General features: G+C 33.1%; 2 protein-coding genes across 2 annotated transcripts in view; both read left to right on the forward strand.

Annotated features, from left to right (window-relative positions):
- Window positions 1–11,207, forward strand: part of baz2bb (bromodomain adjacent to zinc finger domain, 2Bb) — an 87,690-nt gene extending 76,483 nt beyond the window's left edge. Inside the window, exons 30-38 of the mRNA XM_079426580.1 lie at window positions 585–846; window positions 1,828–1,983; window positions 2,063–2,223; window positions 3,543–3,826; window positions 7,122–7,257; window positions 7,420–7,566; window positions 8,837–9,117; window positions 9,198–9,341; window positions 10,094–11,207. Coding sequence (XP_079282706.1) covers window positions 585–846; window positions 1,828–1,983; window positions 2,063–2,223; window positions 3,543–3,826; window positions 7,122–7,257; window positions 7,420–7,566; window positions 8,837–9,117; window positions 9,198–9,341; window positions 10,094–10,280 — 1,758 coding nt within the window. The 3' untranslated portion in view covers window positions 10,281–11,207. The remainder of the gene's footprint in view (window positions 1–584; window positions 847–1,827; window positions 1,984–2,062; window positions 2,224–3,542; window positions 3,827–7,121; window positions 7,258–7,419; window positions 7,567–8,836; window positions 9,118–9,197; window positions 9,342–10,093) is intronic.
- Window positions 11,208–12,941: 1,734 nt separating this feature from the next.
- Window positions 12,942–16,892, forward strand: part of LOC306876498 (WD repeat, SAM and U-box domain-containing protein 1-like) — a 16,098-nt gene continuing 12,147 nt past the window's right edge. Inside the window, exons 1-2 of the mRNA XM_079427721.1 lie at window positions 12,942–13,050; window positions 13,177–13,263. Coding sequence (XP_079283847.1) covers window positions 13,029–13,050; window positions 13,177–13,263 — 109 coding nt within the window. The 5' untranslated portion in view covers window positions 12,942–13,028. The remainder of the gene's footprint in view (window positions 13,051–13,176; window positions 13,264–16,892) is intronic.

A 16,892-nucleotide genomic window follows, 5' to 3' on the forward strand; every position in this document is an offset into this window, starting at 1 on the left:
AAAATAACAGTTTATAAATGTATTGTAAATTGCAATTTATTTTTATATATTATTTCAGAGATGACGTTTTTTATTTATTTTTTATTGCTTTTATTAAAAATGTATTTATAGGGCGGCACTATAAAGGGCTTGTTGTTGTTTTAGCTCTTAATTATGAAAATGAATGGGTAATGAATTATATAAATATATTACTGTTGTAAATTGCACTTGTTCTGTAAAATATTAATCATTATAATTTATATATAATATATATAATATTCTCTAACATTTGTACTGTATAAAATATAATTTATTTTAATTTCATGTAATATTAAATGTGATTTCACAAAAATGTTGGAAATTATGCAAACATGTAAATAAAGTGAACCTAGTGCACATTTGAGAGTCATACTTGGCTATATTGCAATTTCAGTTTATTTCAATTAATCGTGCACCCACATTTATTTATTTTAATTTGACATTTGGTTTGATTTATAAACTTTTCATCAACTTATGCACCCCGTTTGGGAAACCCTTGTGTAGACCATTTGTTCGTTTTATGTGTGTTGTGTTCTTTGACTATAACAGCTCCTCTGTGTTTGCAGTTGAAGTCCGGTGTGCCCATTATTGATCTGCCCTTCTGTGCTTGGTCCAATGGAAATTTGAGTCCAAACATGCTGTTCTCTGGTGTTTCCATGGCTCAGATTCTCAGAGGCATTCACCCATCCTCAGAGAGCAGTAGACACCTGAACGTCTGTAAGAGTGATTCTCCAGAGTCTTCAGCAGAGAAACCCATCTCCACACCTTCACCGGTCATCGAGGTGCCCAAAAACCAGGATTACCCATCACCTCAACCTATTTCTGAAGGTAAGGCTGAGACAACTTCATGAGAGTGCTAAGAGTTTTGTCTTGAATATTTTTTAGTACAGCCATCCGATTCATTTTTTTTTTTTTTTTAAATCAGTTCAAAGTTTTGATTCAAGGATTCATTTTCATGAATATCTTCATGTTTAAAGACTCAGTGTGGCATTTTCATATTAAAAGTTTTATGAAAAATATATTGAATATTGTAAATATAACTGTATTATATATGTTTTTGAAAGGAATCTCTTCTGCTCACCAAGGCTGCATTTATTTGACCAAATGCATAATAAAATGCAGTCATATTGTGAAATATTAATACTTAAAATAATTAATAATTTATTGCTGTGATCAAAGCTGAATTTTCTGACATCATTACTCCAGTCTTCAGTGTCACATGATCCTTCAGAATTATTATTATGAAAACAGTTTTTGCTGCTTAATATTTTTGTGGACACCTTGATACATTTTTATTTTCAGGATTCCTTAATGAATAGAAAATTCAAAAGAACAGCATTTATTTGAAATATAAATCTTCTGTAACATTATAAATGTCTTTACTGTCACTTGTGAATTTGTGAATTGTCAATTTAATGCATCCTTGCTGAATAGAATTATTAATTTCTAATTTCTGACTCCAAACTTTTGAATGGTAGCATATTATAAATTAATATATAATAATAATAATAATAATAATAATAATAATAATAATAATAATGTATGAGTTAATATTTAAATTTAAAAAAATTATATAAAATGTTATATCTTATAGATATAAATCTAAAATGTGTCAATAAAAAAGGTTAGATTTTACTGTACTTTATTTATTACATTAAATATTTTAAATCTACTTTTTTATTCCAGTGACTGTTTAATTGAAATTATGATTACTCTAATTTTTCAATAGATTATGGAGATTGTCAATTAAAAATATGTAGATGTATATTTTCGAACCTGGCCCAACAAACTTGTGTTTTTGTATTGTAGAGATGTTGACTGGCTGGTGGAAGGTGACTGATGTTGAGGAGTTACGATCCATAGAGAAAGCGTGCCATTCCCGTGGGATCCGAGAGAAACAGCTTCAGAAACAGCTGCAGAAACACATGGTTTACATCGGGCAGGTCTGCAGCAGGACCAGAGATGGTAGGTGCTCGTTGTGTCTCTTTAAACACTGTTTGAAACACTTCGAGGACAGCGCTCTTAGTCTGCGCTCTATGTCCAGTGGCTGTGATCGATGTCTCTGAGCTGGAGGAGAATCAGGTCTCTGAGGACACCGTCCAGAGCTGGTGTGTGGAAGAACAGGCCATGGACATGGACATCGGTGTCCTGCAACAGGTGGAAGAACTGGAACACAAAGTCACCTCAGCCAGTCTGCAGGTTAAGGTAGGAAATCTGGATTTTAATAAACATTATTATACATAACCTTCTTTTCTTGTCTGTGCCTATATGAGCATTCATGTTTTAGTTTACCCTTCTAACACTAATTAAAAAAAATTATTGATGCAAGACAGATAAAAAAAAAGGAATATATAATAATAGTTGCTAATATTATGAATAATATTATTGATAATTCTATTATTTAATTTTAACGCATGTTTTTTATATTATACGTGTGTGTGTGTGTGTGTGTGTGCATGCAAAATATTAAAAAATGTATTTAATAACTACTAAGAATAATAAACAAATCATTATGAGTTATATTTGATCTTTTTAATTATTTAATTTTTCTTTATTACTCTACGAAAAAAGCTTTATGGAATCACAACCAGCTGGGAGTAAAATAAAATTTCATAGAAGTATCGTAGAAAGGGTTGCCAAATACTAGAACACTTTTCTGCATTACCAAGCATTTGTGAAACCTTTTTTTTTTTTTTTTCCTGTTTGAATTAACTGTAACATGTCATGCATCCAAAGAGAGTAGTTGGGAGGAAAGGCTTTTTCCAGTTTCTTAGTATAAGCCTTTTAGCAACATCAACATTAAAGGGATAGTTCACCCAAAAATGAAAACTTTGTTTATCTGCATACCCCCAGGGCATCCAAGATGTAGGTGACTTTGTTTCTTCAGTAGAACAAAGATTTTTAACTTAAACCGTTGCAGTCAGTCATATAATGGCAGTCAAAGGGGCCCACGGCTTTGAGCGTAAAACAAAACGGACAAAACCAAATTAAACCCTGCGGCTCGTGACGATATATTGAGGTCTGAGACGAAACAATCGGTCTGTGCAAGAAGCCGAACAGTATTTATATAATAATATTTTTACGTCTGATCCACCGCAATGTCCAACTGTCCTGAGCGCATTCACAACATCCGGCGCGTGATGCGTCAACATTCTCTGGCATAGACGCATGCGCAGGAAGCGATCTGTCGTTCATATACATCCGTGCATGCGTCTAACTATGCCAGAGCACATTGACGCGTCGGCTGTTGTGATGTTCATCTTGGATGTAGGTGTAGATAAACATCAAATTTTCATTTTTGGGTGAACTATCCCTTTAAGTCCAAATAATGCCACTAGGCGGCATGGTTTAAAATGAAAGACAACAATACGTGAAATTGACATGAAAAAGCCCAAAAGTATGACATAGAGTTGCTGGAGCTCAAGTAAGATTAAGTAGGATCAAGATCCAGGTTAAGAGCATTAATGTTTCAACACGGTCTTTGATTTTAACTGCAGTGTATGAAAGCATTGTTTGTTTGACAGGGCTGGATGCATCCAAAGCCACAGTCACAGAGTGAAGACCTGGTGTATTACGAGCACAAACCTCTCGTGCAAAACTGCAAAGACAAAAACGACAGTGGCATCGTGCGTCGAGCGAACAACCCTCTGGATATAGCAGTGACGCGTCTGGTGGAGCTGGAGAGGAACATCGAGCGAAGGTACCTGAAGAGCCCTTTAAGCAGCACCATTCAGATCAGACTGGATAACGTGGGAACGGTCTCAGTACCGGCCCCTGCGCCATCACCTGCTAGAGCTGATGGTGACGGGTAGGTCATCCAGATTCTCACGCTCCTCAAGCCCGTCTGCCGCTCTTCACGCTTCACTTTGGCTGTGTGCATCTGTGGGTTTATGGCTGTGGTGCTTGTTTCCCATTTACTCTGCAAGCTTCACTTTTTGGCTTGTGACGCATTAGCATGAGGCACTGTCTACATCTACAATAACCACAGCCTCATTGCATCCTGTCATCTGCCTTCCACAAGCAACTGCTTCTTGAAGAGGCTGCCACAAAATGGGTACTAAATAGAGCCTGAAATTCTTCTAAATAAATAAATAATAATAATTTTATTCAATGTAAATAACTTGTTGCTGCTTTTTTATTAATTTAAAAAATCTAATGATAATAATGTGATTTAATTAGAATAATTGAATACAATTATATATAACAAATTTAATTATTTGTTTATTATTATTAGTTTACATGATCAATTATTAATTATTGATTTTGTTAAAAAATATTAATAATAATTAGGGGTGTCCTCGACTAAGGATTTTCATAGTCGAATCGGAATTTTCGAATCTTGCCGAGATTCGACTGGGAGTCGAATCATATGTTTTGGGGGCGGGGCTAAATACATTACCAAGAGTGAAGTCAGTCATAATTACAGACTTTAACACAGGGAAGATGTGTATCGGGCGCTTCGCAGATACAAACGGGGTAAATAATGTTTTATGTTTTGATTAAAAGATATGATTAAACATCAGCGAAACCCTAAGAATTCACAACATTTTTTACAAGTGCTGTCATTATAACGTTATGTATATGACAGTTGTTAATAATGTTCTGCATTTCTGTTTTGAGCTGCACGCACTGAGGGTGACCAAAATGAAGCTTTTGATAGCAGGTTTTTAATCAATGGGATTTAACTTATTTGTCATATAGAGTACGCTTCGTATTTATACAACATAACGTAAATATAACAACTTATAAGCTCTCTGCACGAAATGCCCCGAAGGAACATGAACGTGTCCGCGCAGCTCTGAATGAACTTTTGTGGACGCGTTCTTCATGTAACAACGTGCAGAAACGCGCGTTTCATTATAAGTGTTCTCATTATAATTATGTATATGACAGTCCCAGTCATAGTTATTAATATTCTGCATTGTTTGTCCTGCTCACGCTGAGAGATAGGCTAATCACCGTAGTACTACAATGAAGTGTTTTACTGCAGCGTAACTCAACCAAATGCATCTTATACGAGATAAATAATAGATAGGCTACACGATATATGTATAAACTGGCTGAAATGTTTTGAAATCACTTGTACCCTACCTGATCATAAAAATCCTGCCTTTCACTCTGCCTGTGTCAGTTTGAGTCGTGTTAAAGATTTAAATCCCTGCCGCCAAAATCCTCTGTCGGGACAATTTTATGGAAAGTGAAACTTGCATCTATAGGGGTGGCTGGATTTATTCAAGCACTTTAAAATATTTATTTGAAGCTTCTTTCTTTTCAGATTGTTATTTATAGCATTATTTTAATAGGCTGTATATTAACTTATTGGGAGAAAACTGGTAGTTTTATGTGAAATCAAACATTTGAGCACTCCCATTTATCCAAAAAGGCATGATCGTAACACCCCGCGAATATTCGATTGGGAGTCTAATCAGGCTCCTCCTATCGAAGCATTGAATCGTCGACTATTTGGGGGCCCCCCTAAAATAATGCTATTGATAATTATAATATACTGTATAATTATGTATTGACTTATTTTAACAAAAATTACTTAAGTTTACAAACTAACATCTAATAGTTCTCAAATTATTTATAATAATTGGGACTCTCCTGAGGTCAGAGTTCTGAGTAATAATAATAATAATAATAATAATAATAATAATAATAATAATAAAAATTAGCCTAGAATAATAACAACAAGGTTGCAAATTTAGCCATTAAGCCATCACTCAGTAGGGGATAGATAGCTTTGTGACCAAATGTTGGTTTGGAGTTGCTAATCAAATTATATTTCCCATAAAATATTAAATAAATAATATTTGATAATATTGTATAAATTATTTAAATGTTATATAAATTATAATAAATAGAAGGGTTTATAGACCAACATCTTGCAAGTTCTCTCAGCAACAAAAAAATAAATAAAAAAACATTTGAAAAACAAACTGCCTCCTACTGCTATTTAAACAGTAATGTTGTACCCTATTTGTGGAAAGTGGCAAAACACTGTTGAATCTGATTTCTGTCTCTGTGCTCATTCAGTTTGTGCACTGTGGTTACTATCAGCATGAATGTGGGTTATTGATCGTCATGTTTTTATGAAATAGGGTCATATCCAGGCTCCAAAATTAGCATGCACCAAATCAGAATAAAAATGGCCATTCACTTACAAATTTGTAAGAACGTTTGGAGGATTCAAAAGTATCTGACCATCACTGATGCAAGGAAAAATGCTAAATAATTGCATTGTCTTCAGGACAAATGTACAGATTCATTTTTTTTTTATTTAAGAAAAAATTGCAAATGCAAAAGTTTCATGTCCAGTAAGAATGTTTATGACCCCTAAATGTACTAAATTCTCTCACAATTGGCAGAAGTGACAAAAAGTTAATTTTGGACCCTGGTCATATCTATTAATTATCAAATGGGTCCCACTTTATATTGTGTCCCTAATACCTGTGTACTTTCATTGTAACCAGATGTGTATGTAGTATGTAACCACAGTATAAGTACGCATTGGTACATAGTATCTACAGCTGTAATATTTCTGTAACTACAAATATACAAATGTGTAACAGCACTTTTTGGTAAAGAAAGTGTTATTTTCTATTAAGTAGACAATTCCTATGGATTTACCATAAGTTAGGCTTTACATATAAATTGTGGTTTGTGTCCAAGAGGTTATACTTTATATTAAGTGGACAGTTCCTGAGGAGTTACCATGTAAGTACACTGGTATTACAGTGGTGCACCAACTCCAGATCCAACTCCTCCCACTTTACATATCCCTAAACCTACCCATCTCCACCCCCTGGATCAAATTGTTCCAATTACTCTTATACATACTGTTGTTACAAAATATAGTTATATAATTCCTGTTACATGAGTACTTAGTGAAAAAATTATCAATGTCCTGTTACACATACCATTTTGAGGGTTGTTACATGTGTGTAGTTACAGAAATATTACAGCTGTAGATACTATGTACCAATATGTACTTGCACTGTGGTTACATACTACATACACATCTAGTTACTATGCAAGTACACAGGTATTAGGGACACAATATAATGTGGGACCCAGTACTGTTATCTGTCTGTCTGTGGCAGGGCTGAGGAAGAGCTGGCTCCAGGACTGAGACAGTGGCGTAAAGCTCTCAGTGAGGTGCGCAGTGCCAGTCAGCTCTCTCTGTGTCTACAGCAGCTGCACAAGTCCATCGCTTGGGAGAAGTCCATCATGAAAGTGGTGAGTGCTGTGTGTCCACAGCTCGTGTAGTTTGATGGGAATGGATTTGCAGGGCTTTCAGGTTGAATGTGTGTTAGTTATAGTTCAGATCTGTGTGGTGGTTTATAGATCTTGGTTAGTTGCAGTTGAAGTGAAGTAATCCAGATGTGTTTTATCGCTCAGTACTGTCAGATCTGCTGTAAGGGAGACAACGAGGAGCTGCTGCTGCTGTGTGATGGATGTGATCGAGGCTGCCACACGTACTGCCATAAACCCAAGATCACCACCATACCAGACGGAGACTGGTTCTGCCCGGCCTGCATATCCCAGGTGGAGCACTTTAATAGTTCATTAACACTCTCGATCATGTCGTTCCAAACCTGAATGCTGTTTTTTTTTTTTTTGGTCGTCATGAAATTTCAGAAGAATATTTCCACAAAATGTCAGTTCATATTGACCAAAAACACCATGCAAGTATAATAAAAGTAGTCCGTGTGATTTGTGTGCTGAATTTTAAGTGTTCAACTGCTGTTCAGTTGTCAAATCTGACAACACATTGAAATTGATGATAGTTTTTCTATGCAAGAAAAATTATTATTATTATTACTACTACTACTTCTACTACTACTACTTAGCACACTGACGACAATAATAATGACAAAGAAATTCAAACTGTCTTTGAAACATTTTTTGATATATTTTTATAATAAAATTATCAACAACAATAATATAATAACATTAATAATATAAAAACATAAATTAATGTAGTAGTAAAATGTAGACTTCAATATATTATAATTTTATTATTATTGTCACCGTTTTTAATACATTTAATAATATAATATTATAATAAAATCCTTTTTACTACATTTTTCATTACTTTTATTTACTACAAGTTTTACTACTAGACTTATCATTATTTATATAAATCATTATTACTACTACTACTATGACACTGACAACCACAGTAATAATAATACAATTCAAAATTTTATTGCTAAATGTATTTTTATAAATAATAAAATTATCGTCAACAACAATAAAATAATAATATAAAAATGTAAATAATGATTCAATGTAGTAATAAAATGAATACTTTATTATAACTTTTATTATTATTATTATTATTATTATTATTATTAGGTCAGATTTTTAAATAATAAACATTTATAATATAATACATTTCGTTTTACTACATTATCATTATTTTTTTTATAAATCATAAAATTATTATTGAAGTCAAGAGTTTTGAGTGGTAATATTCTAAATTATTACTGCACTTATGATTTATTGTTATAAATAATAAAACATAATTATAATAATTATAATGTTTACAGTACTTGTTTTGTATTAGGACCAACTACTGGGGAATTTGGCTTAATAATTCGCAATTAACAATTTAAAACCATAAATATTTTATTCCTTCCCAGTCCAATTACAATTCCCAAGCACACATAAATGTGTATATACATTTAAGGCCCCATAAATGCTGCTGAATGAACATCTAAGCTGCAGTAGTCTGTTCTTCATGAAGAGATCAGAGTCTTTGCCCTGTGTTTGGAGATTTAGTTTCCTCACTAAAGCATTTGTCTCTGTGTAGGCGAGCAGTCAGTCCCTGAAGACCAAGAAGGCCTTGAATCGCTCAAGCGGAGGCCTGAAGAAACATGCTGAGGCCAAGCAGCACAAGAAACCGTCTGTGGCCGGAGACTCCGAGGAGGATTTGAGCAGTGCCAACAGCACGCCCAGGAAAGTGTCAAAGGACATGAAAAAGAGGAAGACCGAGGAGAGTCCTTCTGCTAACCCGGAAAAGCAGGAGAGTCCCGCATGTGTGAAGAGACCCAAAACAGCCAGAGACCACAGTAAAGACCTGGCCTTGTGCAGGTACTGTACCAGAGAAAACCTTGTGAATGTTTTACTTCAGTCTGCGTGTGAATCAGGTGTCACTGATCTGTCTTTTTCAGAATACTCTTGGCTGAGCTGGAAAGCCATCAGGACGCCGGGCCATTTCTGACACCCGTCAACCCCAAATCTGTCCCGGGATACCGCAAGATCATCAAGAAGCCCATGGACTTCTCTACCATCAGAGACAAACTCACCAACAGCCAGTGCGCATCACTAGTTAACTAGTCATTATTAACTAGTCTTTTTTTGCCATTATTAGTAGGGCTGGACACCTAGCAAAAAAAATACAATATTTAAGCCTTTTCGGTGATTTATTTATTGATCATGTTCATTTTTATTTTATATTTATAGATGATGATGATGATGATCATTTTTTTTTATTTTTTAACAAAACATTGTAGTCAAGTAGATTGAGACTAATCATTTAAAAAAAAAATTTTTTTTTCATATTTTCATTGTTTTATATTTTATTTTTATTTTTGTTTTATAGTAGACCATAATTTTACCCAAACAGTCATTATAGTCAAGTAGATGAAGTTATATATAAAAAAAAAAAAAAAAAAAGAAAAACACTTTTTTTTACCCTTTTGGTGAAATTTATTTATTTGTTTGATTTTATTTTAACTTAATTTGAGTCAGGTAGATTAAGTAATTTATTAAAAAAACACAATTTCAAGCTTTTGATAATAAATTAATTGATGATGATTATAATAATACTTTCAATAATTTTATTTATTTTTTTACTTTTATTTTCAGTGGAATGATCATTTTAACCAAAGAGTAGTTTTTTTGTAGTTTTTTTTCCTTGTTTTCAGCATTATTTTTCACTAAATCAACTATTTATATGCACCAGTATAATACCTAGCTGGTGAACCTCATTATTTGCCAGCAAAATTATAGTGAATGTTTAATTTTAATACCCAGTGTTGTTTGCTTTTGACTTTTCTCATTGCAGGTACTTGAATCTTGAGACTTTCATCATTGACGTGAACCTAGTGTTTGATAACTGTGAGAAATTCAATGAGGATAATTCCGACATCGGCCGAGCGGGACACGCGATGAGACTGTTTTTCCAGAGGAGATGGACAGAGCTGTTGAGTCAGATCTCGCTGAAACCGGTTCAGATGATGGAGAGTCATTGAGACCAGCGTCATTCACACCACACACTCAAACAAATCAAGTACAGGGACACGACTGCGAGAACATCAGTGCTTTCAAAAATATGTTGTAAATATGTTTTTTGTTTTTTTTTGTTTTTTTTTAAATAAACGTTAATATTGTAGTGAATATACTGTATTTAATTTGTTTTTAATTATGACTAAACACGTCTTCACTTTCTATGGAAAAAGAGGCAAAACTAAATGAATGTTTTCTTTATCAGATATAAAAAAAAAAATAGCGTGTTTACATAATTCTGAGCTCCTAGAGAACAGAAGATCCATTATAGTTACATTTTAAAAAGCTGCATTTATGTAAATGTGTATGTTTTAAGTCACAAACTCCCAAAACAGGCCATCGTGACACATGACTATTAATGTTTAATATCGGTTATGAATCTTGTATTCTGTGCACACAAGACTCCAGCATCGTTTATGCTTTTTAATAGTTGTATCTTTTAATATGGCACTTTCTGAAAACAGCAGTGCCTTCAGAAATCCACCGTTTCTACAACTTCTCAAACCTCAATCCATCTATTCACAAGCATTCATCCAGTGTTTGCTGGATTTTTTACATTATCACTATCACTCATATACAGTGCAACAATAAAACGGATGAAAAAACCCTCCAAACCGTATCTAGAAATCAATTTTTTTTTTTTGACTTTGCAACTGCGTAGCAAACACTCTTGCGTTGTGGCAGCAGATTTTGTGCTTGCAAAAGTGCTGTTGCGATACAGAAATCTAGTTTACATAATGTAATGAACTGCAGTGATTTTTATGGTACTAAAGTCAGAATACTTGAATTCTCCTGTGTGAAGATATTGCAATGAAGGTGTAGCTTTCTGTTTTGTAGTTTTATTTTTCTCTAGTTTGTGTTGAATATTTAATAAAATGTTTTCAAGCAACCTGGTTGTGTTTCTACTGTTGATGCTGCGTTTTATTCATGAGATCTTATTTGTACCTGTTTTAATAACTTGGCGTAACTTCACTTACATCTATATTTCTGTCAGTCTGTCTCTTCTTAAATCTACTCCTGCAACACAATTATGATGGGTCTCCCTATTGGTTCTTTCAGTGGTTATTTATTCTTGTCCATTTTTATATTTTATTTTACTTTCATTTATTACATTGTTTTTTAACAAATACTACACTTATGCATTGAGGGTTTGTCTGCTGTGATGTGTGTCACCTGTAGATGTGCTGAAGTCAGTGAGGGCGGCGTCCTGGCCTGCTGTGTCTCCCCGTGTGGACAGATGTTCATCACAGGCTCCAGTCAGGGTGAACGTCATCTCTGGACGCAGGCAGAGAGAAGCTCATGATCTGGGAGTCAACTGCTGCCATTCTGCCCTCAGATGAGCAACGGTAACACAGTCCATATCATCTCTCTTCTGCTGTAGATGAATATTATTAGTCCCTCTGCTGGAGACTGATGGGATTTATCTGCAGTGATGTGGGAAAGTCTGATGTTTTTCTATGAACATGAACTCTGGTCCATATTGCAGCTTAATAACTGACATTAAAATAAAGACAAATAATTTTTTGTTTGCCATTGTTATACTCTTATTTGAAATTTGAATTGATCCATTATGGTGCAACAGTCTGCAGTCAAAAATTGGAGGATAGAGTGTCAGTAATGTATAAAAAGATTAAACACAATTCATTATTGAGTTCAGAGATGTCATTGTCTAGATCAGTTTAGTTTAAATAGTATCTGTGCAATCAAATCAAGTGTTATTTCAAGTAACACATTTTTAAATGATTTAGTATTTTAATTTTAATTTTAGTTTTAGCTAAGTATAATAACCCTGCAAATAATCCCATTTTATTTCTTAATTTATTTCTTTTTATTTTATTTTACACCTAGGGAGTATTTTGAATTGTCCATGCATTTGGATTGTTTTGACATAAACTAATAATCTTAATGTCAGACATATGTAATTGAAACAGGGTAACACTTTCTATGAAGCCTGTATTTATAATACATTATATGCGTATTCTTAAGGTATTATAATGAAAGCATAATGCATTATTTTAAAACTTATTTTGTATCATCTCATAAATATTCATAAGAACAGTTTTAATGTATTATAATATTTACTTATTTGTGGTTATAGCTTTTAAGAGTATGATGATTTATAACACACAATGAACATGTTGCATCCACCTAAATTACAATGGATTATATTGTTACTTTACTTAAAGCAGACAAAGACCACTTATAAGGAATAATAATAATAATATTTTTTCTCAAACAGCCATACAATCAGATATCAGATAAGATGAATGTGTAACATGACAACTATTTTTATTGTAAAATCAGTTTTTGTTGATGGTACCCTTTAGACAGCTGTTGATAAGTAACTACGTGTCAGTCTTTTCAGCTTTTACTGTTGTTGTTTTTATATAAATGTCACAACTAACAAATATTGATAAACTCAGAATATTAACACACTGCAAAATCAGTAGTCGAAATTCAACCTGAGTTTGAGCAATGATATGAAACTTGGCCTGTGCTTGTGTTTCACTCCCCGTGTTTGCTTTCGGATCAATAAAAGTGAATGGAGCTCAAAATCCAGTCTGGACGCTCTTTAAGTGGCCAAAATAAACTGCAAACTTGCTGATAAACAACAGTCTGGCTAAACAATTGAATGAGACTAGAAATGCTTTGACCTAGTCCAAAACAGTCTTTCTCTTCACGTCCATCTGTTCAGGATCAGTTTATGGGAGGAAATGTTTAGAGCGGTTTATAAGTGTAATTATATTCACATTTGTTGGGAGGTTAAGTTACAGGAGTGAATATACTCTAATTATCTTTACAGGGAACTCAATCATCATGATAATCTTGATTAGTCATACTCTGCTGTGTGTGTGTGTTCAGATGGCCAGACAGTCAAGTTTCGATTGGCCTCTGGTGGGCAGGATAACAGACTGAGGATATGGATTATTTCCCAGCATGCAAACGCAGGTACTCGCGCTCTCTGTCTCTATCACTGCACCCAGCATTCAATCTCAAAAAAAGTTTAAACTGAGGGAATCAACGGCTGAAAATATTCTCCAGCAGGACTGACTGAACACACTGAGATTTATCAAATATTGCACTGAAATTGGATCAGAAGTGAAGCCAACATTAGGTCTTAAATATTGCATTAAAGAAAAAGTAAGAAAATTATTCATAAGTTAACTTTTTGCAACTTTTCATCTCACAATTTGGATTTTTTTGCCTTGCATCTCTGATTTTATATCACAATTAGTTTTTTCCCTTGGAAATAGAAAGTCAGAATTGCGAAATATAAACTTCTGACTTTCTTTTTTTCAATTCAGGCTTTTTGTTTCCAACACAGAATAACATTTAAAAAAAAAGGTAAATGCAGCTTTTTATTTCATTTTTTAGTTCATTTTTATTTCAACTTTTTCCCCCTGTCAAATCTATCTATACAAACAAACATGACATGGTTTCGACTTTGTATTTGGACCAAATCTAATTTAGGTGTGAATGTATAGTAGAAGTCATGAGAGTAGTTCTGTGAGTGAATGGTTATGATTGATTGTTTTAGCTGTAATAGTTTTGCTGAACACCTGCTATTTAATCCATAATCCTCAGCAGCAGGCGTCAGAGTGGGCTTTGTCTGTCTGTCACTGTGGCAACGGTCGAGTCTGACTGCCATGTGCATGCACTGCCTGCTGGGAATCTTCACGCACACTTTTGTTTTACGCACATGCAGATAAGCAGCAGTCAATCACAGGGGTTGCTGGGATATTGTGTCTCACTGTCTCGCAGGAAATTGGTCTCTGTGTGTATGTGGAGGCAGCATATGCATGATGTTTAATTTTGTGACTGACGTTATCAGTGATTCCAGCTCGCTTGTGTTTTAGAGTTCTTTATATTGCCTGTCTGAGTGATTGATTTAATTTAGTTAAATCTAAAGTGAATTCTGAGCTCAAGAAAATGGTTTAAGCATGTTGAAAAAAAAAAAAGAATATTATATATATATATATATATATATATATTTTTTTTTTTTTAACATTTCTTATTTTCATTTAGTAAATTTAATGGACTAAAAAATTAAAACTGAAATAAATGACAACTACAGTATATAAATATATTTAATATAAACAAAAATGTATAAAAATTAAAATAACAGACAACAAAATGACTAAAACTTTAACTAAAATTAAAATGAAATCATAAAATTAAAAATAACAATAATAAACAAACCTTTTTTTGAAAAGAAATTAGGTGCCAGAACTGAAAATATCTATATTTTTATTATAACAATATTAGTGTTTAACTAGTTACGTTAGTATATTCTTCAGAAAAATATATAAGTCTTAAACAAATAATAAATCTATATAATAAAAAAATAATTTAGAAAATAATAAACTTTTGCTTATGTTTTCTGCTGGAGCTTTTCAAGTTTCAAAATTTATGATGGCTACTATATATATATATATATATATATATATATATATATATATAGATATAGATATAGATATAGATATAGATATATATAGATATATATAGATATATATATATATATATAGATATATATATATAGATATATATAGATATATATAGATATATATATATATATAGAGATATAGATATAGATATAGAGATATAGATATAGATATAGATATAGATATAGATATAGAGATATAGAGATATAGAGATATAGATATAGATATAGATATAGATATATAGATATAGATATAGATATAGATATAGATATATATAGATCTTCTGTGTGAAATTTGTTTTTAATTAATTTACTGTTTTTTTTGTTGTTGTTTTTTCCAGAATTGCATGGCGTATATTTCATGCAATTCTAATCAACATTTTTCCCCGCTTCACTTTTTGCACATTGAGTCTATTTTGTCACAATGCATTATGGGATTGCCTTTTTCAAGAAGGAACGTGCTGCCTTAAAGAAAAGCATAGCCTTTTAAAACATCCTTTGCACTGCTCCTATGATATAAAAACGGCATATCTTGGGCAGCTCACTAGGTTTTAGACCAGAACTCATGAGTCACTAAACAGCTATTTATTTCCTTCAAAATGAAGGGGTATGTTTTCCCACAATGCTCCAGTGTGTGTGTGTTTATGCACAGGTTATGAGATGTCACTGCTCTATACTCTCTCCTGTCATCACTGTTGCTGGCAAATACTAGCTCACTTTACTGAACAGAGTGAATATAGCTCATGTTTTTGTATTTAATATTGATTACTTTTTTAAAATCTGTTTTGTTTAGTAGAGTTTTTGAGTTTTACTCTGCACAGTGTGAAGAGACAATATTTTAGCACGTTTAAAAAAAACTTTCATTTTTTTAAATTATTTTCTTTTAATATTTCTATTTAGCTTTAAATTATTTTAAAAATGAAACACATTTTGTCATTTTAGTACTTGAACATAAAAATTTTATTCAGTTTATTTCAGCCAAGGCAACATTTCTAATTTGCATTTGTTTTTTTTAAGTTTAAGTTTGTAGGATCTAATATTTCTATTTGATTTGATTTTACACAGTATATTTTATTTTTGCAGTTTGACCAGCAGGTGGATCTGTGGTGTCAGATTCTGATCTCAGTGTTTAATACAGCAGTACACTCAAATCCATAACATGCTGGAACAAAGATCTGTCTGAGTTCAGATGCTGGTGACAAACAACACAGCATGATGTTAAATATGGATTTTATTTGGCTCTATTTTCAGGTCTGTTGATAAAACGGTGACCGTATACGATGCGGTGAGTGATTGACACCTTTATTTTGATGTTATTGCATTAAAAATACTGTTAACAAACCACCACAAAATGCATCTATTAATGACAGCCGGTACAGAAGAAGAAATGGGATTTGGACAGTTCTTGGACTTTCTTTATGTAGAGCATTTAAAAAACAAAATTGATTAATGGAAGATTATTTATGATTAATAGAGATCCAACATTTATGCTTTGACAAAATGCAATTAGGTTTTGTATTTAATCATTCAGTATCAACTGTATGGCGTGATTAATGTGTTTATGGATGACATACAGTATGTGCTGCCAGGTTTATAAAACACATCATAATTCTTTCTGTCCCTCTCTGGCTGTCTGCCTGTGTAGGTCTATTAATTGATCAATCAGAGTATGGGGTTATCCTGCAGCTAATGCTGCAAAAACATGATGAAACTGTGAGTGTGTGTGTGAGAGAGTGTGTGTGTGTGTGTGTGAGTGAGTGAGCATGTAGTAATTAGTGTTTCTTTGACCCAGAGCATGTTTGGTTGTGGAGTCACTGCATGCTGACAGATGGTCAGCTGTCGACCTGTTGTATAATTATGGTTTATGACTTAAAACAATAGTTCACCCCCCCAAAATTTCTGCTGTTATTAATATTATTCATCATATTATCACAAATCCATATCCCATATTTTTTTTTCTGTTACATTTTTCATGACGTTTGTTTGTTTTGAATGGTGACAGCACTAAATCAGTTTTGAATGAATTCATTAACACACTTGAACTGAATCACGTATATGAATCAAGCTCCTAAGCCAAAGTTTAAAGATGAATACTTACTTTGCTGCGTTTTTAAACTCTGGCTTAGGAGCTTGACTG

The sequence above is a fragment of the Barbus barbus genome (assembly GCF_936440315.1).
Source record: "Barbus barbus genome assembly, chromosome: 10".
In the NCBI taxonomy this organism is placed as follows: Eukaryota; Metazoa; Chordata; class Actinopteri; order Cypriniformes; family Cyprinidae; genus Barbus; species Barbus barbus.